This window comes from Haliaeetus albicilla, chromosome 12 (genome assembly GCF_947461875.1).
Source record: "Haliaeetus albicilla chromosome 12, bHalAlb1.1, whole genome shotgun sequence".
Classification (NCBI taxonomy): domain Eukaryota; kingdom Metazoa; phylum Chordata; class Aves; order Accipitriformes; family Accipitridae; genus Haliaeetus; species Haliaeetus albicilla.
Genome location: NC_091494.1, coordinates 8340152 through 8368124, shown reverse-complemented (window position 1 = coordinate 8368124; position 27973 = coordinate 8340152). Strand labels below are relative to the sequence as shown.

General features: G+C 37.7%; 2 protein-coding genes across 7 annotated transcripts; one reads left to right on the top strand and one right to left on the bottom strand.

Moving 5' to 3' along the window:
- On the top strand, nucleotides 1–22316 carry CHRNA5 (cholinergic receptor nicotinic alpha 5 subunit). 6 transcript variants are annotated; one of them, XR_011327033.1, is made up of 8 exons: nucleotides 3–222; nucleotides 5602–5697; nucleotides 9769–9920; nucleotides 10801–10845; nucleotides 12262–12371; nucleotides 13359–14190; nucleotides 16309–19478; nucleotides 21707–22316. XR_011327033.1 is itself a non-coding variant. In XM_069797919.1 (7 exons), exons 1-7 carry the CDS (start codon nucleotides 105–107, stop codon nucleotides 14042–14044), a joined length of 828 nt encoding a protein of 275 aa, XP_069654020.1. In that variant the 5' UTR covers nucleotides 1–104; the 3' UTR covers nucleotides 14045–14180. The 6 variants fall into 6 exon arrangements, 4 of the variants coding, with proteins under 4 accessions (XP_069654020.1, XP_069654017.1, XP_069654018.1 ...); XR_011327032.1 differs by having other exon boundaries at nucleotides 16309–21221; XM_069797919.1 differs by lacking the exons at nucleotides 16309–19478; nucleotides 21707–22316 and having other exon boundaries at nucleotides 1–222; nucleotides 13359–13652; nucleotides 14032–14180.
- Nucleotides 18893–27965, bottom strand: CHRNA3 (cholinergic receptor nicotinic alpha 3 subunit). The gene is made up of 6 exons (XM_069797920.1): nucleotides 27692–27965; nucleotides 25533–25672; nucleotides 25411–25455; nucleotides 23870–23979; nucleotides 21626–22637; nucleotides 18893–20108 (listed from the first exon to the last, which is right to left on the bottom strand). Exons 1-6 carry the CDS (start codon nucleotides 27744–27746, stop codon nucleotides 19980–19982), a joined length of 1491 nt encoding a protein of 496 aa, XP_069654021.1. The 5' UTR covers nucleotides 27747–27965; the 3' UTR covers nucleotides 18893–19979.
- Between the last annotated feature and the right edge of the window lie 8 nt (nucleotides 27966–27973).

The following is a 27973-nucleotide window of genomic DNA, read 5'->3' as shown; positions in this document are numbered from 1 at the left end:
GCCCCCTCATGGCTTCCCTGCGGGGCGTGGCCAGCGCCGGCCGGCAGGAGCGGCGCCCCGTCCTCGCCGCGGGATTCTGAGGCGGCGGGGACAGTGCCCCAGCCATGGCCGAGCTCGGGGCCCGCCTGCGCCGCGGCCGCCCCCTGCTCCTCTTCACCTGCCTCTTCGCGCTCTTTCTCGGCGAGTCCGGAGCCGGCCCCGCCGCCCGCGCGCGTTACGCGGGTAAGGCGTCTCGGAGCGGCTCCGTGTGGGTGAGGGTCAGCCGCTCGGGAGGGGCGGATGGCAGGCAGGCGCTTCGGCGGGAAGCTGGGAGGGTGGCGGAGGCGGGGGGGGACGGAGACACGGTCAGCTGGGAGTTATGAGCCCCCTTGAACCCCGGCTTTCGTGTAAACCTGTCGTTGTGCGGGGCGAGCTGGCCGCCGGGGTGTCGGGGGAGGTTGTACCGGAGCCCAGGGGTCCGCCGGGCCGCCGCTGCCTCCCCTGGGTGTTCCGGTGCTCCGTCTTGCAGCCCGGCTCCGGCGGGCGGCGGGAGCGCGGGCAGGAGGAGAGCGCATTTCGTGTGGAAAAATGAGGCGGGTTTTTGCGTGTGGAGGGGAGAGGCTGCCGGGGCTGAGGCGGCCACGCATCACGCTTCGTTTTCCACGCCATCAACTTTTGTCAAGGGGAGGCTAAAATAAGGCTGATTTCAGGGTGAAGCGGGGTTCTGGCGGTCGCTGAGGAGTACTGAGGTAGGGATGGCAGGACTTCTGCTAGTTTTTAAAAGAAATGAACGTGACGTACAGAGACCGTGGTCAAACGGGCTCACCAGAGCTGTCCCTTTCATAGAAGAGGGGGAAAAATGCCTTTGCCAAACTACGGCTTTTCAGGTGCGCATCAGTCTTGACTACCACACGTTTCATTACGCAGTTGTTACGCTTTTTAAATGAACATACAACGCTTTGAGCATTTGAAGTGTCATAGCTTTCAATTTTTACTCTGCTCGCTGATTCAGACGAGGTACAATTGTAGATTTGTGGTGCGTGCTCTTTGCATTTGCAGCTGGTATGGAGGTAAATTTACAGAATATGTTTTAATAATTGCAGATTTAGATTGCAGGTAGATTGCTAAGAGTTTTGCAGAACATCTTGAAGTCATAACAGCAATATTTACAAGAAGAAGGTTAATTAATGAAAAATAAAATTGACCTTTTAATATCAGCTCAAAATTGAAAAAAAATGGTTGTAAGTACAGTTTAAGGAAAGTAAATTGTATTGAGGTCTTGGTTGTAATTCAACATACAAAAACTCAGTCTGTTATTGCTAAATGTGATTTAAAAGATTATTCTTGGTCTCTATTTGGAAAAGTAGTGTTTTTCATCATGACAGAAGATATTACTATGTGAAATTATTATGTTACATTATAGAACTGTATGGAATTACCTGTAGTCACGTTAAGCCAAATTTTGCCTTTTGGCACAAGCCAACAGTTTCACCTCATTACAAACTAATCGTATATAATGAAGATAAAATTTTCTTTTCACAATTTGTTTGCTCTAAAATAAAATTAAATTTGCTATTAAGAAGATGAAAAACACTATAGCTCCCTATTACTAAAATATAGGGCAAACGGAAATAATGACCTAAATCAGAGTATCATGTACGTACAGTTAAAATTATTTTAGAGGCATTGCTTTGCATGTGGTACAGTAATCATTTTAATGAGTAGAAGTGACTTATGGATGTGACTTTGTTTTTATCATACTTTAAGAGTGCTTGTAAATGAATTTGGTGTTTCCTTTAGTTAGTTGTCCGGAGGTGAACTAACCCTTTATCCTGGATAACTGATTTGACAGGACAAAATATGTGCTGATTTAAAATACAATGAAATTATAAGTTTTGTTTGTTGCTCTGAATCTTAGACTAACAGGTGAGACTCAAATGCACAAACTGAATTGAGATTAACAACCACCTATAGCATTGCTGTGCCAAGCTGCAGACCTGTGATAGTGTTTCCTTGGGAGTTCATACACCCAAACATTTTCCACTCAGTTTAACAGATTGGAAGCTGCAGACCTTCCTGCTTGTATGGGTTTCTTGTGATTTTTCTCTTAAAATATTTTGTGCTTTCTTTAGAGGTTCTTAGGAAGAAAAACATGAGTGTTGATCTGTGGAGAAATATCTCTGCTGATTTGTAGAAGGAAGTACTTGTATAGTTTCCCACTTTTCAGAATGGTAAAACCTGATTTTTGTATGATAGTATATGTTCTGAAATCTACTCTGCATCTGGTTTTGAGCAGAGTATCTGATTTCTAAACAGAGTATCTGATTTCTATGAGCCATAGGATTGTATGTTCCAGTGTATCTAAGACTGGAATTGAGCTGCATGAGCAAAATGCTGCTGTGGCAGAAGGTAACACCAGTGCGCAACTTCTGCAGCACCTAGGGCTGCGCTGGCAACTTGTGAGAAGCCTGAGGCCTGTGTCTTATTTGCATAAATGTCTTATTTACATAAATTATGGATTTGTGTTTACTTCCATGATGCATACCTTCTAAATCTATACGAATAAATGGTTCTACTTTTAAGATCCTACATACTTGTTCTTCTTTTTACTCCTTGCACTATCTATACTTGTATACACAGTTTTTGCTGCTTGCATTCAGCATTCCTCAGTGCTTTCTTCACAGGCCATCTTCAGTCCTTACTGACAGTCAGTGAAAATGATGCAATGGTTAAAAGTGGTGTAAAGAGAGTTGACAAAATCCTGGATCTGTTACAGAAAAAGTCCCCCGGGCTTCAGAGTGACCAGAATTTTTACCCTGAGGCAGCCTGACATGAGGCAGCCTTTTCATCTGCCCTAGCTGCTGGGCAGTGAGAAGGATCACAGTTCTGTCTGCTGAAAGCTGAGAGGAGAATAGTAGTGTCAATGAACTCATGAGGAAATGCTGTGCCATGCCACAGATCTGTATTGTTAGCATTGTAGGTGGCTGTTAATCAGGAGACTACTGCTGGCAATAGCTTCACTACAGAGTTCAGGAAGCTCTTTAGCATATTGTGCGTATTTACGATAGAATCCATAGCACAGGTATTCAGAAAGGAATGGTTTGTGCTCCAGTTAGCTCTTAATCTAAAGACTGACTATCAACCCCTAGTTGATCGTATCTGTTTCTTGATTAGTTACAAACTACATGGCAGTATATTATGCTGTTATTAATCAAACTTGTAAATGCGTTCATTAATATGGGCCATAATTATCCCTTGATGCTAAGCTATTGGGGGATAGCTTAATTCTACTTTTCAATTATCAAGCTGGAAACTTTAATCTTTTAAATTGGAGTTGAATGTCAGAAACCTCTTCCCTGGTTTCTATGTGCAGCTCTTGTACCTCTGTTCTTATTGGTAGGTGCTAAGCAATATTGCAGTTCAAAATCCTTGATAGTTTCATGTCCACAATATGTCATTTAATTTTGCTACTGGTTGGCAGGAGATTGATGTGCTAGGTAAGAGAGAAAGCAGAAATCGTCCGAATAACTTGAAAGTCCCAGGGTAAACAAAAAAATCATAAAAGTTCCTGCAGCAGCTAACAGCTGCCAGGCATGCATTAATACATAGTGATAGAAATACAAGGCTGTCACTTTTGTACTCTGAACCTTTGAAATCGCAAGACAGCCTCTGAACAAAAAAAAGCAAAACAAATTTGCAAAAAACCTGCCAACAATAAATCATCAAGAATAACCACCTTTTCTGTGCTCGTAGTAGTGGTGGGCTTTGGCTTTATTTTTTGAACAAGGGAGAAAAAGATACTTGTAGGAAGTATAGAATGTAACAGCTGGCTTTTCTGACTTTTGCTCCTTAAATTGAGTAGAGTTAGTAATCCTGCTTTGACTTACAGACATTCTAGTAAAGGTCATTTTGATCTTTCTAAATACTTACTGTTAACTAAATGCTTGACTGTTAGCGATTGGATTCTTGGCAATTGCTAAAGCATAGAAGGAATACATAGGCAAAAAAAATTGAAAACAGTACAGAAAGTATGACTTACGATTCTTTTAAAGGGGGGAATCAGTACAGAAATAAAACTTCCATTTTATACTTCACTTATATATTACATATCTTTTCTGCTTAATGAAGTAGTGGTGGGAGATTCTTTAAAATGTAAAGGGAGGCTTAGACAGAGATCTGTGTAGTTAATATTGAACATGATCTTGGTCTACATTTTCCTGTCTGCTGCAATGTAAAAATGACTTGCAGTTAGAATTTTCACCGGCTACCAAAATATTGTGATGTGACTAGATTTGTTTGGGGAAAAATTGTAAACTTAAAGGAGGAAAAACACTGATGCTCACTGTAGAATAAGTTAGTAGGAAAGATGGCAAACTTTTTATTTTTCCTCTCAAAATGATCACTGAACAATTTTTAGAGTAAGAGTTAAACAGTTACCCTTGTGCTTCTAGACTTCAAAGTGCTTATATTTTACATGATTTGTGACAAAGTATCACTTAAATCACATTATCATCTTAATAAATATACTAGTGTACTGAAGGCAGGTGTACTGTATATATTCATTCACCTTCCTGGTTTATAGGCAAACTATTAGCTGTATTGTAGTTTGTAGTAGCTAGAGCTGTGGATAACAGTCTATATGTTATGACAACACGCAGTTAAAGAATCTAATGTTAACTACAAAGTATGTATATTTTGCCATGTTTATTGTCCTTGGTAGTGTTCTTTTTCATTATAGTGGTATATGATTATAAATCTGCATTAGTAATACATATTACTTCTGAATCTACATCTTAACATTAAGCTTCTAAAAAGTGACCCTTTCCCTTCTCCCATGGATCTCTTTTGAAAATGCACCAAGTAGCGATCCAAAGAAAACCTGAAATCATTAACACTCAGTTATATAAATTAGAAAATGCTTTGCACTACACTATTTAAAGTACAAGGACCAGTGTTATACCTGCAATCTCAATGTGGTTCTTAGGCACTTTATCTAAGGAAGTGCAGAGGAATATAGAGTTCAGAGAAAGTTTATTCTTTGCAGAAACCTGGACTGTGATGTTCTCTTATTTAAAAACAAACCAAAATTTATGAACAGATATGAAGTACAGCTGTAACACTAATTGTTTCCCTGGTAATTCTTATAAGAAGAATAATGCTGCTAAATCATATTAAGATGCTAAGAAATTTCATCCTATAATGGTACAGTAAGAAACAGTGTAAAAAAGACAGATTTTTGTGAAAGAATAACACTTCTGTAATTTATCTGAAGCATTTTAAAGGTTTGCCCTTCGCAGCACTAGTGAAATTTTGACTTGAGAATGTTAACAAAATGAATAGGCCTGTCCATGTTTTGTCATGCTATTCATGCATCCAAGACTCATGTAATGCTTCCTCTTCTTTTCTAAATAGCTCTTCCAAAGTGCTTTTATTTAAGTTTGTTAAATGTTTAGGGAGGAAATGGCAGAACTGAATTTTTAAATACAATTTTGTCCAAGGTCAAGTGTTTAAGTAGAATTTCTACTTATCGTTTTGTCAAAAGTGTGCTCCAACTATTTCAAAGTTTAAAAAAATTGAATCATTAGTCTGCTTTGTGCATAAATGTTCATCTCCTTTTTGCAGAGTTCAAATTTCGACCATCCAGCATTTTCTCGTGTGATTTAGGGTTTTTTTTGTTGAACTTGGAATCAAGATGGAGTCAGCAGAGAAGAGTTTCAGGTATAAATTATAAAATAGACATTGTCTTTGGGATTTATCACTGAACAATATAGAGAGCAGACTTTCATTTAGACTGCAGAAGTTACCTGACCTCAACAAAAATAAAGCCACACAAATACAGGCATGCTTAGAATTGCCCTTCAAAGGCTACAAATCCTCTAAGATTTTTTTAGTACAGTGAGCTAGTAGCAGGGGTGACTGCTTCCATAATCCCTTGAGATTTGTACTCTGGGTTGTTTGGTTGCTAATCTTGCTAGTCATCGGTTTTAACCTCTTTCTGTTTTTCTTCAACCAGCATAGCCAGTCTGCTGCCTTAAGCCACTCCCTGTATTTTACCTCTTTTCCTCTCTTCTGTACCTTTTTTCTACTTGCCACCAGTTTGTCACGGTTTTTTAATTGGTGGTAATACCAGTAAGTAACTAAGAATTACACCCCTTATCATAATTTTAAAAGCATATAGACACAAGGACAAAAGAGATTAAACACATGCAGTCTGTGTAACAAGTGAGCTGAGTGGTCCTATTAAATAAAATATGGGAAGGCAGGTGTGCTTATTTATTTTATTTTTGCTGACTCTTAAGATATTGGTACTATCTCCAGTCTCCTCATGGACCTCCCCTTTGTATAAGCTGCCTTTTATAGAACAGTATGGCCCAGCTTATTAATAAACACAATAAACTAGAAATATGAAAAAGTGTGGATATTTCTGTTATAGAAAAAAAAAGAAAAAATTAGTTGAACTATATTGTTAGTAGAATATGGTCATATTAATAAATCATTGAGTATACTGTAGGTCTGAGCGTAAACATTTGAAAAAAATTCTGTAAGTATATAAAAATAGTTAAGGAACATGTCTCCATTCAGCATAACAGAGAAGATACTGTGTGTTAAGAGAAGCTTAATCTGGAAACAGCATGTACCCTAAAGATACTGTATCGCTGTACAGGAGGTCATCTTACAGGAACACAGAAATGGTGAAGGTGCAACTTTGCCTCTGCATTGCTTCAAGGTCAATTAATGGAGAGAGAATACCCAGCTATACATAGTTGTTCTCAAATCGTACAAAAAATTCAGTTGAGACTTGTAACTGTAAAAGGGAAATGTAATTAATGCTAATACAGAAATCAAGCATTTATGAAACATTAGGCTGAAATATACACAAAACCATTCATAATTCAGGAAATAGGGATATAGAAATAGAGAAATTAAGTTGTGTCTTCAGGAAGCATTCTTTTGGATGTCTGTAAGAAGCAGGACTTGGTGAATCTGTGTATAGTTACAAATAAGAAAAATTCTTTGGCTAATGAGGATACACTGAACCTAAGGTATCAATAAAAATAAATATATTTTCACCTAATAGCTGTGAAGCTAACCTGTGTATGTAACATTCTGTTGCTGGATCCTTTCTGGCAGCAATTCTTATGTCCCGTGTGTTTTTATGTATCCACCTGAGGTATGCTCAGTGGTACAACACAAGTTGCCCATCAGTTCTTTGCTATTACACAACCCACATGTCAACAATCTTGAACTGGAAAGATGTTAAATTGTAGAGCATGTACAAATACTACATCTCAAAGAACAGTGGGTTTGTGAATGAACGAAATACACTGTGAACAGATAGATTTGTATTTTGAAACAGAAGGGTGAACTGTATTAAAACCCAAATGCTGACTTGGCCTGCAACAAGAACCATTCAGCAGCATGTTAGTGTATGGGGTAACATCTGGAGGGAAGAGGAGTCCTGCTGCTCCCGCTTTACCGCTCCTATTCCTTAAACTACATTCTGCTTTTGCTCCTACTATAAAATTTCAGATAAAATCGAGTTAGTATTCATAATAATAGTTCTACTGGACTGCCATAAACCTGCAGTGCAGGAGGCAGGGAATTCTCTTGTGGTTCGGGTGTTTTGTCTGAAGGATATGTATGTAAATGCAGCCTTTTGCAGTGCAGTAGAAAGCAGCTGCTGTCACAGGAGCACTTTGATGAATGGGAGGGAAGTTAAAAACTTACGTTGCCTTTGTTGTCTAAGCTGCAGTGGTTGCAGTTACATAGAACTAGTTTAAGTCCACCTAAATTAATGGCTTAAATGGTGTTAGCCAAGTCTCTGCAACAAATGCAAGCCATCAAACTGTTGATCAGATTTTGAGGTAGATTTTGCAAGTTGTGTTGAAATGAGAACTAATACACTATGCAAGTATGATGCTACCTGACATAACTGACTATTTAGTAATCCCAGTCAATTCTAAAATTTGAGTCCTCTTCAATGTCTAATAATTTCTGATTTACCAAATGTTGATGGTAATGAGCGTCAGATAGAAATTGTTTATATTGCCTTTAATTTATGCTTTTGTTTCCTTTACCTTCTTTTATGAGAAAGGTTAAATACCGTCAGTGTTTTTTCTGCATGCATCATTCACTACTTTATCTGCATCTGTTATGTTCACTAAATTTACCTCCTCTCCAAACAAAATAATGTTAATCTTTTAAATCTCTCCTTGTATGGATGACTGTCTCTGGTTTTAATCTGTTTATGACATTCTCTGCTGCTTTTCTGTTTCTGATCTATCTTTTTTTAGATGCATGCTGTTAGTGAGCACATCATTTCTAGAGAGGTCATGCCATACATTTATGTAATAGTATAATATTTTAAATCTGCATTAAAAAGAGATGATTGTGAATATCTTTCTTTGGTTTATTCTGTCTCTTAAACTGACTATAATAATTGTTAGGTCTTTTTTTTCGGCAGTAGTTTCAGTCAGTTTAAATCTCATCAGTGAGTAGTAAAAATCTTTGTTTAGAGCATACCTTCATGTCTTGGGGTGGTTGCTCTGACTTCTGTCTGGGAATTGGAGACCCTTTTGGAGCCATTCCCTTCAAGGTGATGTGTGTAGCTTGTGCTGCTTCTTGAAGTGATGGCCTTCTTTGGGTCTTTCACACTGCCTTTGAAAGCTGTTCTTACTCAAGTTACTTGGCTAGATACTGAGCTTGCCTTTTTTCCTCCCCTTTCTCCGTATCTTCCCCAAGTTTGTACTTCTCTTGTTATTTAGGGTATATAATTTATTTGCATGGGTTCTCATAATGGAGAAACCTTAAAGTTTGCTTTTTTTGGGTAGCAGAGTTTCTACTGATACACTTCAGTGAGACCATGTTGGTAAAAAAACCCATTTTTTTGTGGATTCCCAAAGATAAAGGACAGCAGTTGCTTGATGAGGTGCTTTAGGACAACTTACATATCTCTTTTAAGGTCTGGGCTACTGCCTGCAGTTTCTGCATCTATAATACTTTTTTTCCCCATGTATTCCATTGTCTCAGGAGACAGAAGATGACATTTAGTTTCTACTTCTTTGTAAGCTATACAAAGGTTTTTGGCTGTTCCAGGACATCAGTCAGTCTCCAGGGATTTAAATGACTCCTTGAGAACTATTAAAAATAAGTAACTGAATGTATACTATTACTTCACTAGAAAGGTGCCTTCCAGTCAATATAACATTAGAATAGGTAGAGGATAGACTGGTAAATAGATTGGCACATGTGTTTAAGATACAAAACAGTGTGGGGGAAAAAGTGCTCTACAGGTACTGCAAAGTTTATACATCATAGATGTGACCAAACATTAGAAGAAATAATGTATAAAACATGAAGAGACTGATGTTTCAAACTGGGGTGCATACTGGAGACCTGTATGGTGTGTATGTAGGTTTTTTGAAAGTACCACCTTGTTCTAGAATGATAGAACTTCAGTCCCTCATAGATAAGCTTTCAGTTTTAGAGGAGCTCTGTAACTGCATGGCACTAGCTAAATTATATAAGTGCTTTTTGCCTTTATATTACTAAAATTATCTTAATGTTCTTGAGTCATAGATTTTAAAGTGTGATAGTGGTATGGAGATGCTAATAAAATGAGGTAATTTTATAAAATTCTTCTTCTAAGACCTTGGCCATACTTCCAGAGAAAAGAGGATAAGATGAGAAATTTAAGTCTGCGTAAGCATAGCTGTAGATCTTTGGACACAGGAATGCAGATGTGCACTGTTCATTTAAATCAATGTTAATAATTTTTTTTTTATATAGGTGTATCTGAACCTTCTTTTATTGCTAAAAGTGAAGATCGTTTATTTAAACATTTATTTGAAGACTATCAAAGATGGGTTCGTCCAGTGGAACGCTTGAATGACACTATAAAAATAAAGTTTGGCCTTGCAATCTCTCAGCTAGTAGATGTGGTATGTATAGTAAATAAGTTTGTTTATTTTTTTCCCCTAATTCTTAAAATTCTGGAACCTAATGTCATATGAAACAATTGTGCATATTTTAGCTTAAACACAATAGATAAAACCTCTGAAATTATTATCAGTGTAATAAAAAACCGCATTGTATATGGAGGCATGAAGAAGTGATTGCAAAGAGGTTGAGAAGACAAATGGCTCTTAATTTTAGTGGTGTTTTCAGAAAAAAAAAGTGAGTGAAATTCTTATGCCTAGGGAATTGTGTTTTAATTTATTTATTCAATGGGAAAACCGCATATTTTTAAACTTTATCAATGCAATTTCTGTAAAATTCAGAAACACTTGCAATACAGCTCTTTTTCCCCCCTTAAGCAGCAAAAAAAAAAAACCCTCTAAGTGTTGGTATATGTCACTTCCATAGTAATGAAGATTATCTTTTGGCATTACCTGTGATGTAAAAGAGATCAACCAGAGGTTGTTTTGGGGTTTTTTTCCCCCTGATACTTACTCACTTCAGAATATTCTTTTCAAATTGAATTCACTGTTTATAGCTATAAGAGGAGTTTTTCTTCCACATGTTGGCTGTTCCCTTATGTTTCCATAGAAAAACAGTAAGACTGCATAACATACAGTCAAATAAAAAAAATGGGAGGAAAGAGACACAGAAGGGGAACAACATCACTTTAACAGTTAAATAGTCAAAGGTCATAATTATGTCTTTAAGAAGTTCTCATATAAACATACTTATCAGTGACTGGAATGCTTTTAGAAGTGTGTTTTGTATTTTAAATTATAAACCTCTGTGAACTAAAGCAGCTAATTACTATAAATGTACTGTGCAGAGTTTTTTTTAATAAAATATGTTTTATTTTTATAGGATGAGAAGAATCAATTGATGACAACAAATGTCTGGTTGAAACAGGTATGTGTAAAATATTGATGAAAAATTCTGAAGCTTCATAGCTGCAAGTCAAATATTGGAAGAAACTTCTAATTAATTGTATGTTCAAAAAAACTTAGTTGTTGCATGAATTTTTATTTTACGTGGTATCTTTAAAAAAATGTCCCTGGAAATGCTTTAAAGGATTAATTGTTATAAAACTCTTAAAAACCAAAAACAAACAAAAAGGTAAATTTATAAAATTTACCTAATTAAAAGAAAACTGATATGGCATTGCATGGCCATTTAATATACCAAGGTGCTTGTATCCAACCATAAAAGTTACTGCTTCAGTACATAAGTTTTCTTTCAAAAACTATATTAAGAAAAGTACGGGTTTGTGTAGTCTTTTGTATAATAGTTTTAAGATCTTTCTCTTGTGGGATATTTGAGATTATCAGATAAACATCACTGAAGAATTTCAGTTTCAAAGTTGTATATGCTTGCTATAAAGAGCTACTTTTTCCTCTTACGAGTATTTGTTTAGGGGCAGGAAAAAGCCTCAAGCTTTATAATAATCAGAGTCCAGTGCTAAACCTAATGGCCACTATTAACTTGGGAAATGCTGCTCACAAATCATTCTTGATTTAACTTAGAAGAATGTTTGCAGACCCTGATTATACTTACTAGCTTGCTAAATTTTTTTGGGGGGGGGCCTACTTCCTTCGTTGCTTCCCATTGCCTTCTTTTCAAGTAACTGTAATTTCAGGCAAAGCTTTTCCTTTCAGGAAAACTTTGAGACTACTCAGCAAGTATGAGATGGCAATTTGTCAATGATAACACTTTGTGCCCTCTTAATAGTTTCTGCAGAACTTTTTGCAGTTGAACAAGTTCAAATAAAATAAGAACTGATCTGAATATCCATTTAAAATTCTGTGTGATGGTGGATTCTTAGAAACTTGGATTTTTCCTCTTGAGCTTTTAGTTCACATATAAAATTACCAAAGTACTACTATGCTTTTAATGGTGCTATTTTTAGTGTTGCTGGTAGAAATACGAACAACTATCTTGTGAGAGTTGCAGCATGGCTTGTTCTTTGTGATGAAAATGTTTAAATTGCTTCTGATCACCTTCCAAAGTAATTGATATTCATTCAGAACAAGCTTTTTTCAAATTTAATTGTCTACACGTTATAATAGCTCTTACTTATGTATGCATGCTCTGAAAAAGGATTTTAATATCTTAAGTTCTGTACAGAAATACTGTCAAGTGGGTCTTAGAAAACCAATACTGGATGAAATAAATAGATGTCTGTTCAGCAAATTCACTGTTGTATGCAAATTTTAGAAGCAAGTTTGAATTTTTTTTTAATTGCCTTTTTATCTGTTTTCATCCAGTCTTGCCCTGCTTAAATCAACTTCACAATAATAATGATTTTTACATCTCACATATCCACAGGAATGGATAGATGTAAAATTAAGGTGGAATCCTGAAGACTATGCTGGAATAACATCTATTCGTGTCCCTTCAGATTCTATTTGGATTCCAGACATCGTGTTGTATGACAAGTAAGATTTTAATCTTTTCATGTAAAATAAATTTACTTTTTAACTTTACCATCCAAGTTGCTTCTAGATGGCTCATTGGATAGATATGCGTGTACATTTAGTGGAGCTAAGAATGTGTGGAATAATTTGCCTCTGAATGCAAATGGATTTTGTTGCCATGTTAAATGCTTAAATGTTTTGCTTTGCTTCTGTATGGAATTTCTAGTCTCTTTGAAAAGTTTATTTCCACTTCTTTGTGTAAACTCTTTTAAATTAGAAAACAATATCTTGCGCAGTGCTGGGTACAAACTAATAGTGTAAAGTGATGAGAGGGAAGCAAATAATTCATACGGTTGTAAGTCATATTCAGCATGGATTTAAAATGACATACGCTCAACTGTAAGGGGTTTTTTTGTTGTTTTTTTGGGGGTTGTTTTTTTGAGAAGTAACAGATCTCAGAAGCAATAACTTTTGAAGTAACCTTTCTGCTCAACTCAGGTGCATATACAAGGCTTTTACATTTCCTGACTTGTTGAGTTAGGAAAAAAGGTTGTTGCAGTGATTGTAAATTCAAGTTTGCAGGTGGCACACAAGTGTTGTTTTACCTGCTTTGTGACTTTTTTCTTCAATAATTATGATTTGGCCAAATTGAAAAGTATTTATGCTGTATTACCAATAGAAAACCCAGAGTTTGGTCATGCAGTTAAAAGTCAGGATTTTTACAATCCTTTCATAAGTCATTGGGACCACAGAAAGTTGCACAGATCTTTTCATGACTTGAAAATATTTTTCACTCTTCCAAAGCTGTGTATCTGTAGCAGGTTCAGATTTAAAAAAAAAAAAAAAAAAGTTGACTATGAACATAATATAAAATTTTGGCTATGAAGGGGGAGAAGGGATAAACAGCTGAAATGACAATAACAAAACGTATTTTCTTATTTAAAAACACACACCCACACCCCACACACACCCATTGTAATTGCATGGATATATCTCTCTTTCTTTCAGTGCAGATGGACGTTTTGAGGGAACATCTACAAAAACTGTAGTTAAATATGATGGCACCATTGCTTGGACTCCACCAGCAAACTACAAAAGTTCTTGTACTATTGATGTAACCTTCTTCCCCTTTGACCTCCAAAATTGCTCTATGAAATTTGGTTCCTGGACTTACGATGGCTCACAGGTTGATATAATTCTTGAAGATTATGATGTTGACAAAAGAGACTTTTTTGATAATGGAGAATGGGAAATAGTGGCTGCAACAGGGAGCAAAGGAAATAGGACTGATGGATGCTGCTGGTATCCTTTTGTTACATATTCATTTATAATTAGACGTTTGCCACTTTTTTACACATTGTTTCTCATTATTCCTTGTATTGGGCTTTCGTTTCTAACTGTCCTTGTCTTCTATCTTCCTTCAAATGAAGGTGAAAAAATTTCACTTTGCACTTCAGTACTGGTATCTTTGACTGTTTTTCTTCTTGTTATTGAAGAGATTATTCCATCATCTTCTAAAGTTATCCCACTTATAGGAGAGTACTTGGTGTTTACTATGATATTTGTGACATTGTCCATTGTGATAACTGTCTTTGCTATCAATATTCATCATCGCTCTTCGTCTACACACAATGCTATGGCACCTTGGGTTCGCAAGATATTTCTTCACAAACTTCCCAAGCTACTTTGCATGAGAAGTCATGTAGATAGATACTTTGCTCAGAAGGAGGAAACAGGAAATATGAATGGATCTGAATCATCCAGGAATACCTTGGAAGCAGCTCTAGATTCTATCCGATATATTACAAGACATGTTATGAAGGAGAATGAAGTTCGTGAGGTGGGTGTATTAGCCATATTACACTGATTTTTGTAAAACTGGAAATTAGAAAACCATGTAATGGTTTACTGTGCAGTTTCATATTAAGTATGTGCTATGGGATTTCCAGTTTTTGTGCTTCATTGGAAGCTGTGTAATTATTTCCACTGGAAAAAAGTACAAGTATGGTACAATACTGAGAACTCCTATAGGTATTGGGCTGATATAATACAGTCCTTGGGTTCTTTAAAGTCTTTTGTTTTCTTCTAGAAGTAAGTTCATCTTGTTAATTACACATTTTCAGAGATACTTGTCTGTTACAAGAGCATGTTCCATAACTGTTCCCTACAGTGCTGCTGGATGTTATTTTTATGATGAGAGAAGCAGGTATTTTTCATTTTAATGTTGTACCTGAAGGCTATCTGAAAAATGTGTTTGCCTTACATTCTCAGAATAAATACTGTTAAGCCTTATTTTGCAGCTTTCAATTCCAAATAAAAACAATTTTTAATGCCCTAACTTACATTTGTTTAAATACAAGCTATAGCCATATGTTGGTCATTTTGTGCTGAGATCAAACATGGGGTAGATGACTTCTTGAGTGTTCTCTTCTAGCCTTATTATTTTTTTGTCTCTAAGTTATATCAAAAGATGTGAAAGGCTTTTTTTCAATCTGTACATTTGCACTTGGAACTATCCTTAGTGGATGTTTACACCATTTGGGTAAGAGCATTATGAATCTGTTCTCTTTCCTTGCTTTTTAAAGTAGCTCAGTTGGTACATCAGAGACTTAAATGATATTTTCAGGCTTGTGTAGAAATGTAGAAGTTTGTTGTGTGGTCTCACAATACTACTATCTGTTTCTGATGGCTGAGATACTTCCAATTTATACAGAAATGACTGTCTTCAAAAGTTGCTGTTTGCTGAGAGCGTGTTCTCACATGCTAGCCTAGGAGTAAGCCAACTCCTCTAATGTACCTTCTCAGGACTCAGTTCTGACATGATCAAAAGGGATCCAGCCTAGATTTTGAGTAAACATATCCACTGTACTGTTAAAACAGTATCTAATACCTCTGCATGTATAAACAACACAAAAAGAATAGTTTGCTATTAAATACATAATTTCCTGTAAATTAAGGATTGGTTTTCTTTCTCTACTGAACTTACTGTATTTGACTGTGAGTGACAAGAGAGGTGATAAGTATTTTGTTTTTCAGGTGTAATGTTGTTGTGACTCTCAATCTCAGAAATTAATATACAGCTAACTGGGGATTCACTTGTATTTTATTACTTAGGCTCCAGAGAATGGAAGCTTTAATTGAAGAAGTTGTTAAAAAAAATTACACAGCTAGTGCTGTTGTAGCCTTACCTCTTAGGAAGCCGTAGGCTTGGAAAATGTGGATAGCTCTAGTTCAAATCAAAGACAATTATTTGGCAGGGCTTTAATTTGCTTGTGCAATTATATCTGCTATACTTGCAAAACTGTGTATAGATATGAATAATCCTATCAAAAAGCAAAATAGTCTTGAAAGTACTGTGAGTATTCTCCCTAGTATATAATTCTGTGCAGCAGTAAGTTCACAGCTTTCAGATCTTGTATGTAACACAACAGCTGCTGTCTACTGTTAATTTTTGGTTTTTATTGTGGTTTGGGTGGTTTGGGTTTTGGTGGTTTTTTGTTGGTGGTTTTTTTTGTTTTGTTTTGGGGGTTTTTTTGTTTGTTTGTGGTTTTGGTTTTGTTTTTTGTTTTTTTTTTACAACTTTTGCTTCTAGCTCCTGCCCGGGAATTCCACTTTATGATGACGCTGTGGCATGAAACCTAAATACTACAATACATTAGAAAATTGTATACCAATTCCACCCTCTCTGTAGTTGAGGATGTTCGGTGCTTGTTAGGGTCACTTTCTGCATTAAAATCTAGTATTGGTCTATATAACTTACCAACCCTCATAGATGGAAGTTTGTTCCTGTTCTAGCTCACAGTGTAACTATAAAAAGTTATTAAAGGGGGTTACCAAATGGACCTGATTGGAAAAAAAAAAAGTGTACTGTAAAGTGATTAAGAATTGCAGGGTTTGGTACTGAATTCTTACTTGTTCTTGCATGTACTGACCAACTGTTATACTCTTTGTTTTTTAGGTTGTTGAAGACTGGAAATTTATTGCTCAGGTGCTTGATCGAATGTTCTTATGGACTTTTCTTCTGGTTTCAATAATTGGATCACTTGTGTTATTTATTCCTGTTATTCATAAATGGGCAAGTATAATAGTACCTATGCATATAGGCAGTACAAATGCATAAAGTATTTTTGGATCTGTCTCCTGCTACTATGTCTCTAAAAAGTTTTGCAGTAGCTCTATTTCCATGCATGTTCTTTTTAGGCATGTTTCTGATAGAGTAAAAGAAAAAAAACAAACCCAGAAAATTATGTTTATGTTAAAGCATGGCATCCCTAGGACACATAGAAGTCAATTTGCTTATTGCCAGTCTACTAAGTTACTTCTAAATCGGGTCAGAATTGAAAGGACCTTGTCAAGCACTTGCATATATGATATGTCAAAAAAGCATACACTGACACCTACTGTGAAATAGAAGGATTTAAAATTTTTTAGTGATGATCACTGTATTATTAAATATATTATTAAACTATTAAATTACTATATAAATTGTTATATTGAGTATTAAATATTTGCAGATATTTACACAGTAGAGTTGCTTGTTTTAATTTACTATAGTATGCAAAGGAGGATTTTTATCAGCTCTCTTGAATGTGTTGCAAAAGTATAAAGTTTCTACAGAGTAAATTTAACATAATAATAAAAATACCAGTTAAACTTCCCATATATTCAACATATAAGTAAAAATAGTGATTTGGCTATGTTTTGCCTTTCTAAATTTTCAGTGGAATTTGCTGCTGAATTTAAAACCTCATTAATTCTATCATACTAACATGAACATTTAATACAGTAAGCCTTAAAATGCCTACAGGATACTTCTACATCGGTATCTCTGTATCAGCTATGGAAAGGAAGGCAAAGGCAATTAAATGAGTTCCCAAGTTTCTAATGAACCAGAACATTCAGATTTCTTTATTCTTGATGAAGAATTTGATACAGTATGTTAGTTGCAAACATGTCAATCATTTCCTGCTTTTGTGTGTTTCTCAGTATTAAGTTTTTAAGCACAGGTAGAAGGAGTCTGGGCAGTGCCCTTTGGAAGGAAATGGGTTGAAAATTATTATGCTATACAACCAAACACAGATGATTAAGTTTTCACACATTTGTTAAACCTAACTTATAAATCTACCTTTAATAGGTTCTCTCACTTATAGAACCGTATGTAACTCTAAGCAGCAACCACTTGCAGCTTTCCATATGTTCTTTCTCCTGAGAGTGTTGGAAACTAACTTGCAACTTTTTAATTATTCCATTAAAATATATTTTCTAAATACTGATTTTAAATTCTTTACATTCATTCCATTGCCACCTTTCTTAAAAGCTTTATTTCTGGAAGAGACTCTAAAATAGATGGGGGGTTTCCTACATCAAAGTTTTATCAGTGTACTTCATAATATAGTTGCATCCTGCAGGTCTAATACAGTAATGCTAAGCTAGAGCAAGTCTTGGGAAGTGTTTATTTGCTGAAATTAATACATTAATAATAACATGTTTAGGCGCAAAGTTTAATGTAAATTGTGGTATCTTTGATAATGCAAGCTTTTATGGTGGTTATGAATTTGGAAAATGGATACATATTGCACAACCCAACCCACTCCCCCGTCCCGGGATCTCCTTCAGAATAGCACTGTTTGGCACTGTACTGGTTATAATACTGATTGCTTATGTCATAACTTATATATAATTGAATATTTATTTCAAACTGTTTTCACCTGTAGGACATTTTTGGTTTTGTGTAGCTTTTTAAGGTTCATAGGCAGGGAAATGATGCCAGGCAACACTTTTTTTTTTTTTTTTAATACCAATTTATAAATAATTCTGATTGTAAAGGGAGTCATTCTTCCTCTTCAGTTATACAATTACATCTGGCATTGGATATCCATATTTCCTCTATTCCCGTCATAATTAATTTTAATGGTGAATTTGCAAAGATTATCTGATTTAATTCATTAATATAATAATTTTAACTTCCTTAGTATTACTAAGATTAAACGATGCATCAGTTACTTTGTGTGGAAGTTGCAGAAATACTTTAGATACCTTATTTTCTCTTCAAATGCAAAATTTCTTTCTGTAGTCCTCCTTGGGTTTGAATTACTGAAGTTTATTCTTACCTGAACAGAAAAGCAAAGTAAAACTATAGATTAGCCACATATATTATTTTTTTAACTCCCCACCTTGTCTCTTTCCCCTTGTTAAATGATGTCTGTAGACTGCCCAATTATATCATAAGGTGATTGGCAGCATATTGGTCAACAGAGTCCCAGTCTTTATACTAGTAACTCACAATTTTTGCAAAGGCATGAATTTCTTTTAGTCACTTCTACAATCTGATTATGATAAATACAGATAAGATAGCTGACAGTAGAATCCTTGGGGTCTTCAGCTTACAGGTGTGTCTGAAACAAAATAATTTTAATAGACTCAGAAGCATGGACCTTTACTTATGTAACTTGTTTTTGAATGTGTTGAACTCTAGCTAATGCTACCTTATATAGGTTTTTGTGACTCGGTCAAAATAAATGAGGAAAAAAAAAAAAGCACAATTTTCAACAGCTTGATTCTCTTTATTTTCATAAATGTTACATTACTTGATACACTGTATTTCCAAAAAGTTTCCAGTTTGGTACAGAGAGAACAGTTCATATTTTTACAAAATATTTTCTCATTACAGTATTTTGTTGCATTCTTCATTCACGCTCTTAAATTATCTGCAGTTACTGATTAAAAAAAAAAAAAAAGTATGCCTTAGCATACTTTACAGGACTATTTTGTATCTACCTGCCTTCCCTTGTCATAAAACACTTTGCTATAGCAGGATGCTTCTGTATCCAAACTATCCTATCAAAATATTTTGATCCTTTGCATAACCTGCAGCCTGCGTCTTCGTGTGCATTTTACTTGTACACAGTCTTAAACATTATTAGGTTTGAATAGCTTGTTTTTTCTGACAGTCTTCTCATACATTGAAATACAGGGATGCACAGACTTTACATTATGGCTGCTTTATTACCATCATCTATTATTTACCTATTTGTTTTCCTTTTGTAATAAACCTGCCCGTGGTCCTTTCCTCCCACTGTTTGAGTCAGTTTATACACCAGGTGGCAATGTCTGCATTGTAGCAATTTGGTATGTATGCTTCTTAAACCATTTCATCCTCATGAGGGCATTCGTTGAACTCAGTATGAACTTATTCCCAGAAGATCCTGTCATGGTCTGAAGAGACTTGAGACTTGGCGCTAGACTGGTGGAGACAAATCTAGTAGCCCAAAGTATTCAACCTGTCTTGACTTTCTGAATATTCATGTAATATTCAGTTTTTTTTATCAACCCCTTCTTAAACCATTCCTATAAAGTTTAATGTACTACCTACATCTTTTCTAGTTATTGCAGAAAGTAGCTGTCAGGCATAGCTCATATTACTTTGAGATTAGCTGTCGTAAAGATTAAAAATCTTTTTTTTTTTCCCACATTTTTCACATTTTTAACAAAGACTTCTTGCTCAAGCAAAGTTGAGGCCAAGAGAGATCCTTATTCTACTACACATAGAAGAGACACCAGGTGCTGGGGTGGGGGTGCAGAGTTGGTTAGCAAAAGTTTTATTTGATTTCATAACATACTACTTAATCTTTACATTTCATCTCCAGCCATCAAAGGTTGTAAAAACAATCCTGCTGTTCCTAGAATACATACCAGGATGAAAACCCATAGAAAAATACGATCGATTACCATGGCAACGTATTTCCAGTCATCCTGAATCTGAAAAATAAATTGAATAGCAAGTAGGGATGTTTATTAGATTAATAACTTGCCTTAGCAATTAGTACTATTTTATATAGGAAGCACAGTTTTTTTCCATATGTAGATGTCTTTTTCATGTATGCACAACTTACATATCTCTGTTTTAATTGACAAATAAATTCATCTTGAAGAAGCTTTATTTGAATATGCTGTTTGTGGCAAAGCCAAAAGCTGCTACTTCAAACACAAAAAGTTTTTCACCAAGCCATTGGACTTCATGAGATACAGATTCTCTTCTGTATGTCAAAAATGAAAGTGAAAAGCTTTACATTCTTAGGTGATCAGCTTTGTCCAGAAAACTTTACTGAAACAGACTGCTCCTACTGGTCTTTAGGCAGTATGTAAAAAGGCAAAGGTTAACTGGTGTATAATTATTTGATATGTTTCTTATCTAGTACTGAAATTTGACTGTTCTCATGCATGATGTAAAATACATCTCCTTACCTTCCATGTAGAGAGGGAACCAACTTTCCAAAAACCAGATTTTTCTAACTTTTATTTTTTTTTACAGCGGGCATTATAACAAGAGTGACACTGAAGTATTATCTATGTTATATATTAATAGTAACTACATTAGGGATCATTTTAGTTACTCTTGAGATTATGATTTAAATTTTTACTTCATTTTTCTTCAGGAAAGCTAATAAATGAATAATGTATTTGTTGTTGTTGAAATTTTGCACTTTTTAGCTTAGAACTTGTTTGTTAAGGCAGACTTTAAAAAAGCAGAACAACCCCATATTTTCTGTACCAACTAATTCTAAATGAAGTTCTGATTTCAGCATTAAAAAAATAACTTAATTCTAACTTTAACTGCCATACTGCAGAGGATTTAAATTCAGTGACGATTGTGGTGGTGTGGCTACTGCTCTTAGTATGTTTGAGGAACATGATAAAAAGAAAACCTTAATTTTTTTTTTTTTTATTGCATCAGGATGCAGTTTTATGACAGATGATGGTGCCCATCTTGCAGCAGTTGCCTCATTTAGCTACAGCACTTTACAGCAGCAGCAGAATAAGCAACATCATCACTGTGAAGGACATTCATTCTTATGTTCTTTGTTATTGACAGTAAGCTGCGGGAGGGAGAATGTAACTTCCTAAAGGCCATAGAGTCAGCAAATTCCACTATTCAGATTATAACGTGGAAAATCCTCACTCCTAATCTTGTAGGACGGATACTTGAATATGTTTCCCTAGCAGTGGTTACCTTAACATGCTTCACTCAGTATATATGTTTTCAATAAAGAGAATGTTGTGCAACAGAGCTGCTCCCCAAAATTATCTACATTCAAAATTGCACATACTTGTAATACGGCTTGGGTAATTTACTTGTATAAAATAATGGTCTGTGTTGTCCTTTTTTTCTTTTTCTTTCTTTTTTTTGTTTTTTTTTTTGAGATATCTTTTTCTCACAAAACACACTAATGGCAAATGGTATCTGCAGTTTGAGTAATAGTAAAATATGTTCTTACCTCTTTTGCTTCATTCTGCATTTTCATATTTTCTGCAATGTATTTAACACTTTCAATAGCATCTCTCATTTCTGGTGACAGAACTGAAAGTGAAAACAGAGGATCTACAGACTCAGAGCTTGAACTTCTTGTGAGATTGCCGCTGAAATCCGAGAACTTCATTCGTTGATACTGACAACAGCTGCATGCCATATCTTGACATACAAAGCCATCTTTGCAGCATTTGGTTTCAGAACTGTTGAAGCAATTTAAGTTTGAAAACTCAGAAGTGAAAAATGGTTTTGGCTTCTGATTATTCTCTTCATCACTGGCAGGCCTTGTCATAAACATGATCCTGGGAAGTAAGTTCAAGAAAATAGTTCTCACCCACACAGGCATTGTGTGTGTCTTGGGTGTTCTGTAGTGCACATTAAGTACAAATACTGTAATGACGATAGATAGAGTTACAAATATCATGGTGAAAAGGAGGTATTCCCCAATAAGTGGAATTACCAGGGAAGTAGAAGGTATGGTTTCTGTGATAACAAGAAGGAACACTGTTAAAGATAGAAGGACCGATATGCAGAGTGTCACCTTCTCACCACAGTCTGAAGGCAAATAGAAAACTAATACAGTCAGAAAAGAAATCAGCAGACATGGAATAATCATATTGATAGTGTAAAATAAAGGTAAACGCCTAATGTAAAGAGAATATGTGATGTCTGGATATATCTCTTCACAGCAGTTGTATTTGATGTCATGTTTATACCCAGGAGCTTTAATAATAGCCCATTCTCCGCTCTCCCAGTAATCTTTCAGGTTCATTGTAGAGCCAATTAAAACTAAGTCAATTTTGGCTTTATCGTAAGACCAGGAACCAAACTTCATGGTGCAGTTCTGATAGTCAAATGGGAAGTAGGTTACATCTATTTTACATGAGCTTTTAAATATAGCCGGAGGTATCCAGGTCACCTCACCCGTGTATTTTAATAGGGCCTTTGTCTTGTCATCAACCTGGAAGTCCCCAACTGCACTGTAAAGCAAATAAAAATAACAAAAATTAGAAGGCAACTACTCCAGGTAGTTTCATACATTCAGATCATATACATTAACACTTTAATCTGTTTGGGAAAGTCAGCAATTACATGTTGATGTGGAGCTGAATTGCATGTGCAGGACTGAGTCAGCGGCTGTCATAAATTTGCATAGTTAAATTGAAATAAACAGCCATATAAATTTACCATGGAGGATTTGAAAGGAAATATTCTCCCTTATAATAACATTGCTCAGTGCCATCAATATTCAAAACAGCAAATAGGAGATTGCAAATGGCAGTCAGACTAGATGATTGTTGCAGGTCTTTTCCAACTGAACTATTTTGTTCTATTCCTTTCTAGATCAAGCACATCAGAACCCACAGGCTGATAAGAGGATACGTGCAGTCTTAGTATTTCCACCTCTTCTGTGGACAGTGCAGGTATTAACTATGAAAGAGGGATTAGGGTTGAGGTGCATCTTTGCATAAGGAGTGTAATTGGTGAGGGATTTTTTTAAGTCCCATGTTACTATCCTGATCACACAGATCTTACATGATCCGTGTGACAATTTCAGTTGTTTATATGAAAAAGTAAAACTAAAAGGTAATTTAAAGTTTTAAGGCCACAGTTAGAAAAGAAGTGTCATCGCTGTTGTTCCATAGACCTAAGTTTTGCATCTCAGTGAAGTCCCTTTCACTGAGAACTGCTTCCCTACATAGCAGAGGGATCCATTTAATTATGGTTTGGCTCCTCACAGTCTCAGAAACTGACATACAAAGTAAACTTCACCTGTGGCTTTCATATGCCAACACTATTATTATAAAGGTGTCAAATTGTGAGTTAAACCGCTAAAAAGCTAGAATTTCTGGTTTTTTACAGTTAAAGGTCTGACTGACAGACAGGAACTCTCCAGTCTAAGGGAACTTCTTGCCACCTCCCTTGTAGACAGTGAAAAAAGAATAGTAAAAGTGGGGGCTTGTGAAGGGGAAAAGCAAAGTTCATGTTGGCCTGCCCACTTGCAGCTCCTGGTTAGGAGCTGGCTCCTGCCCAGTGATGGTGATGTAGATGGCACGAAGGTGAGTACAGCAATAGGGAGATGTGGGACATGGGTGTGTTGAAAAGCAGGGTTTTTCAGTTAATTCAGTGAACATGCTGCTGATTTTTTTTAAACTAGTAACATCACCCCCCTTCTTCACGAATTAAGAAGATAAATATGTAAGAGTCTTACTTGTTATATAAAACAATATCTGGCTTCCAGATCTGGCCAGATGGTACTCTGATGAATTCAGCACCTCCATAGTCCGCTGGATTCCACCGAAGCTTGTAATCATTCCAGATCTAATTATAGAAGAAATGAGTCTGTTAGATTTGTGAAGAAATTGAAATTCAATGGACTAGACTCAAACGAAGCACTGTCATACCACTTCTAGGGTTGTTTTATTTTGGATGCTACAATGATTAGATGTTTCTTTAACAAGCATGCACGTCTGGTGTTTATTCACATGGAGATAGTTGGCAGGCCTATTGGTCTAGTAGATGTGTGTGGCTCCATGTCCTAGGAAGGTCTACTCAGTAGCTGAAACAAGGTGAAAGAAGGAATAAGGCACTCTCTTGCCAGAGAGTGTAGGACTTTAATAATAACTTAGATCTCAAAAAGCCAGGCGTCTGTGAGATGGTGAAAACAAATTCATAGGCAGCTCTGGTGCTAGGTGTGAGCATTGAGTAAAGGACCCTGGGTAGGTGGGTTAGAAAGGGCTGCAGGGTGTCACTGCTCAGTTAAGTAACAGCCTTGTTCATTAGGGCTCATTAAACCCCAGTTTAACAAAGTTGAATGTTAAGCTGAAGCTGGTAATTAAGCTGGTAATTAAGCTGACTGCAACAGCGAGTAATTGCATTTTTAACCCATAATGACTTTTTAAAGTGAAGTCAACGTTTTTGGTTTGTTTTCGCTTCCGGGGAGCTAAACGGCACCAAGCGATGCTGTGCGGGACCTCCTTGCTGAGCTGCTTCCTCTGCGTCGGCGTCTGCCAAGACAGCGTGTTTAGGAGTCTTCATAGCAAAAATACAGTATTCAGCAACTTACCAAGTGTAGGAGGGTTAGGGCTGCAGCTGACGACTCCCAACCTGAGTTTTAACAGCAGCGCCCCGAGCCAGGCCCGTATTTAAATGCTGCAGCACCCAGAGTCGGTGAGGCAGAAAGGTGGAGGGCGTCGGTGGCGACGACGGTGTTTGTGGCCGGTCCCTTAACGAGGTGGGAGGTGCCGCTTCTCAGGCGGACGGCTGGGGCCGGGCCCTAGCCCTGCCCGGGCTAGGTGGCGCGGAGGGCCGGGCAGCCCTCCTCCCGTCCCGGCCCGTCCTCTCCGGCCGGGGGCTGCCCGAGCGGGGCGGCGGGAGGCGTCCCTCAGCGCTCTGCCGCCGCGGGCCGCTGGGGGGCAGGAGCGCGGCGGCGTTGCCGCCGGAGAGCGGCGCCCGGGCGATCGCTGAGAGGGGCGGTCGTTGCTGGCGCCCCGGGCGCCGCCGGGGGCCTCGCCCGTGCCCATGATGCTTTCCCAGGCTGCGGCTTTGCCCCGAGGGAGGGGGGGCCTGGCCCTGGCTTGGCGAGCGTGGTGCTCCCGGGAGCCCGCAGGCGCCTCGCTGAGGGGACGGCTGTTCCCGCCCCCGGCGCGGCCCGTGAGGACCGGGGTCTTCCCCGCCCGCACTGGGAAGAACCTCCCGCGCTTGGGAGGAGGCGAGTTGGTGCCGTCTGGGCTGTCAGGGAGATCTACTTACGTGCTTCAGCCACAAGTTGGTTTCCATTATCTGGTTGACTTCATCCTGGAAAACAGAGGTGTGTCGGGCGAAGGGCCGGCCCCCCCGTCGCCCGTGGGCGGCCCGGCGGGGCGGGTACTCACCACCTTCACCAGCTGGGACATAGACACCTCGAACTGGATGATGACGGGGTCCGAGACGTTCTTGACGGGACGGACGAACTGGTTGTAGCTCTCGAAGAGGGCCGCGTAGAGCCGGTGCTCAGCCTCGGAGGCGCCACCGCCTGCGGAGGGCGCGGCGGGGTGAGCGGCCGCGGGGGCAGGCGCAGCCTCCGAGGCAGCAGCCCCCCGTGTGTGGAGGCTCGATGCCGCTTTTGGTACCTGTCTTCATGGGCATTAACTGCTTAGCATCCCTGTGATGTGTGGGGAAAGGCCAAGCCTTGCCTAAGCGGGTAGTAGTGTGTCACGACTGGCCTTCGCTTAGGCTGGCAGAAGAAAAGCAATGAAAGGCAATGCTATGACAGAGTTTTTCTCACATACATCTCTGCAAATGGGTTCAAAAAATAGTTTTGGGGAGTTACTGAAGGACTGGAGGTACAAAAGCACTTTCCCCTCACAGGCCTAGTCCCCTAGACCTGCCAAAGCTGCGGGGGTGTGGAGCAGAAGGAGGGAAAAGTGTAACCCGACAGACCAGGCCCCTTGTAAGCTGTCAGAGCGTTCTGCGGTAGGAGGATTCCCAGGAAATGAGAACTCTGCTTTCTAGCCTGAGTCATGATTGCGTGATTATAGTGATGATAACAGCCTGCTTGTTAAAATACGGAAAAAAGAATTAAAAATTGATTACCACTATATTCAAAGACTTTTCAGCACATTCAAAGAAATGTACTAATTACTCGTTTATTATTCTAAGTAATTTTTATTTAGTATATATTCCAGCTGTCCGTTTTGCCACTGATAACTGCTGTTCATGGTGCCCTGTGGCCAACAGAAAAGCTGCAAACTGAAATACTTAAACAACGAGGTCTTTCAGCTGTTTTGGGATGAAGTGTGAGAGCCTGTATTTCACATTACCTTTTTACTTTCAGAGCTAGCTAGGCAATAACCATCCTGACAGCTGCACACTACTTAAAGGCCAACGACATTTTATTTTTAGGGGACTTTCTCTTAAACTCTCTTCTGGACGACACATCCTCAAGCACTCTAACTGAAAAACAAAAGAAAGCCTGTTTTGTCATTTATGGATGACAATATGTGACTTTGGCAAAGCCACAGAACTGAAGTGTGTTGAACATACTCTACAGTTCCTTTGAAACACAAATATGAATCTACAGATATTTGCAAGGACATGTTTGTTTTTTGCCAGACAGTTGTTTTTCAGTAGAGAAAGAGATGGGAGGCAGAAGTATCTGCAGGTGACTGATCTGTAGTGTTTCACAAAGAATGTGTTACTTTCTGATCTTTGTAAGAGCTCCCCTCTCCTTAAGACAAGAGGGTCCCCCTTATGTGAAACTGTATTCAGCTAAAAGCTTTTTTGTCCCCCCCCCCCCGCCTTGTTCACTTGGAGAGCAATTTTATTTTCAGATTAGTAAAATCATTCAAGCCAGCTTGCTAACTAAAAAATTAGTTTTAAACATTAAACATTTCTTTCACACTTTTTTAACTGCTAGCCTTGCCCTTATTATTTATTGATATCTCGTATTGCTCAGATCAAGACTTCCTGGAATAAATACTCCCAAATCTTTTAGGTAAATAGTTTTAAAGCTAGATTTTAATGACTCTCTATTATAGTCAATCCTAAATTGCCAGCCTTTTTACATGTCACCAGCACTCTAATTAAATCTAGCATCCACCATATCTAGAGAAGTGCATAATTTATTTTTTTTTTATTGAAATGTTTTGGTGCTTTCCATATCTGCAGAGAGAAGGTGCACTGTTTGCAGCACATATTTAAAGCTGTTTAATATTATCACTTTCTTGTGGTCTTCTCTACAATATGTAAAACCACACCTTTAGATGTAAGGTGCTTTTTCTTCTTAATGTTAAAATGGCTTTGTGTGTCCTGTTTGGCATCTTGAATCAGGACTACTTAACTACTTTACAAGGAGAAATTTAAAAAAAAAAAACTAACCCAACAACAACCTATGTAACAAAAAGAGCTGTACTAGGATTTTGTACATTTATCCATTAGCCTGGAGTGAGCTTCAGCACTTAGAAATAATTTGCACCAAAGCCATCTCCTGTTCACCTTTTCACCCCCCGCCCCGCTTCATCAACAAAGAATAAACAAATTAAGGATCACTCACCTTGACAGAGAAAGCAAACAGCAGCAGTTAAAAGGAGAGTGTGCATGCTCTCCATGGTGTTATGAATTACTGCCTGTCGACAGAGGCTGTTGATGATGAGCTTAGCTGCCAGGATTGTATGAGCATAGGAAGTACAGAAGGCTCTGCTCCTCTGATGCGTGAAACGCCTGGAAGCAGCAGACGGCAGGACCCTGAACACAGTTCTGCGCAGTGAGCTCCCATGAGGTTTGCTGTGCTGCCCCCTTTCTAGCTACACAGGCTGTCAGAGCATTGGAAACAGCA

Coding starts and splice junctions, on each gene's coding strand:
- CHRNA3 (XM_069797920.1), bottom strand. CDS start 27,746: ATGGAGAGCATGCACACTCTCCTTTTAACTGCTGCTGTTTGCTTTCTC. Junction 25,456..25,532: donor TGTCCCAGCTGGTGAAGGTG/GTGAGTACCCGC, acceptor TCTGTTTTCCAG/GATGAAGTCAACCAGATAAT. Junction 23,980..25,410: donor CCAACTTGTGGCTGAAGCAC/GTAAGTAGATCT, acceptor TTCTATAATTAG/ATCTGGAATGATTACAAGCT.
- CHRNA5 (XM_069797916.1), top strand. CDS start 105: ATGGCCGAGCTCGGGGCCCGCCTGCGCCGCGGCCGCCCCCTGCTCCTC. Junction 5,698..9,768: donor TCAGCAGAGAAGAGTTTCAG/GTATAAATTATA, acceptor TTTTTTATATAG/GTGTATCTGAACCTTCTTTT. Junction 12,372..13,358: donor GACATCGTGTTGTATGACAA/GTAAGATTTTAA, acceptor TCTTTCTTTCAG/TGCAGATGGACGTTTTGAGG.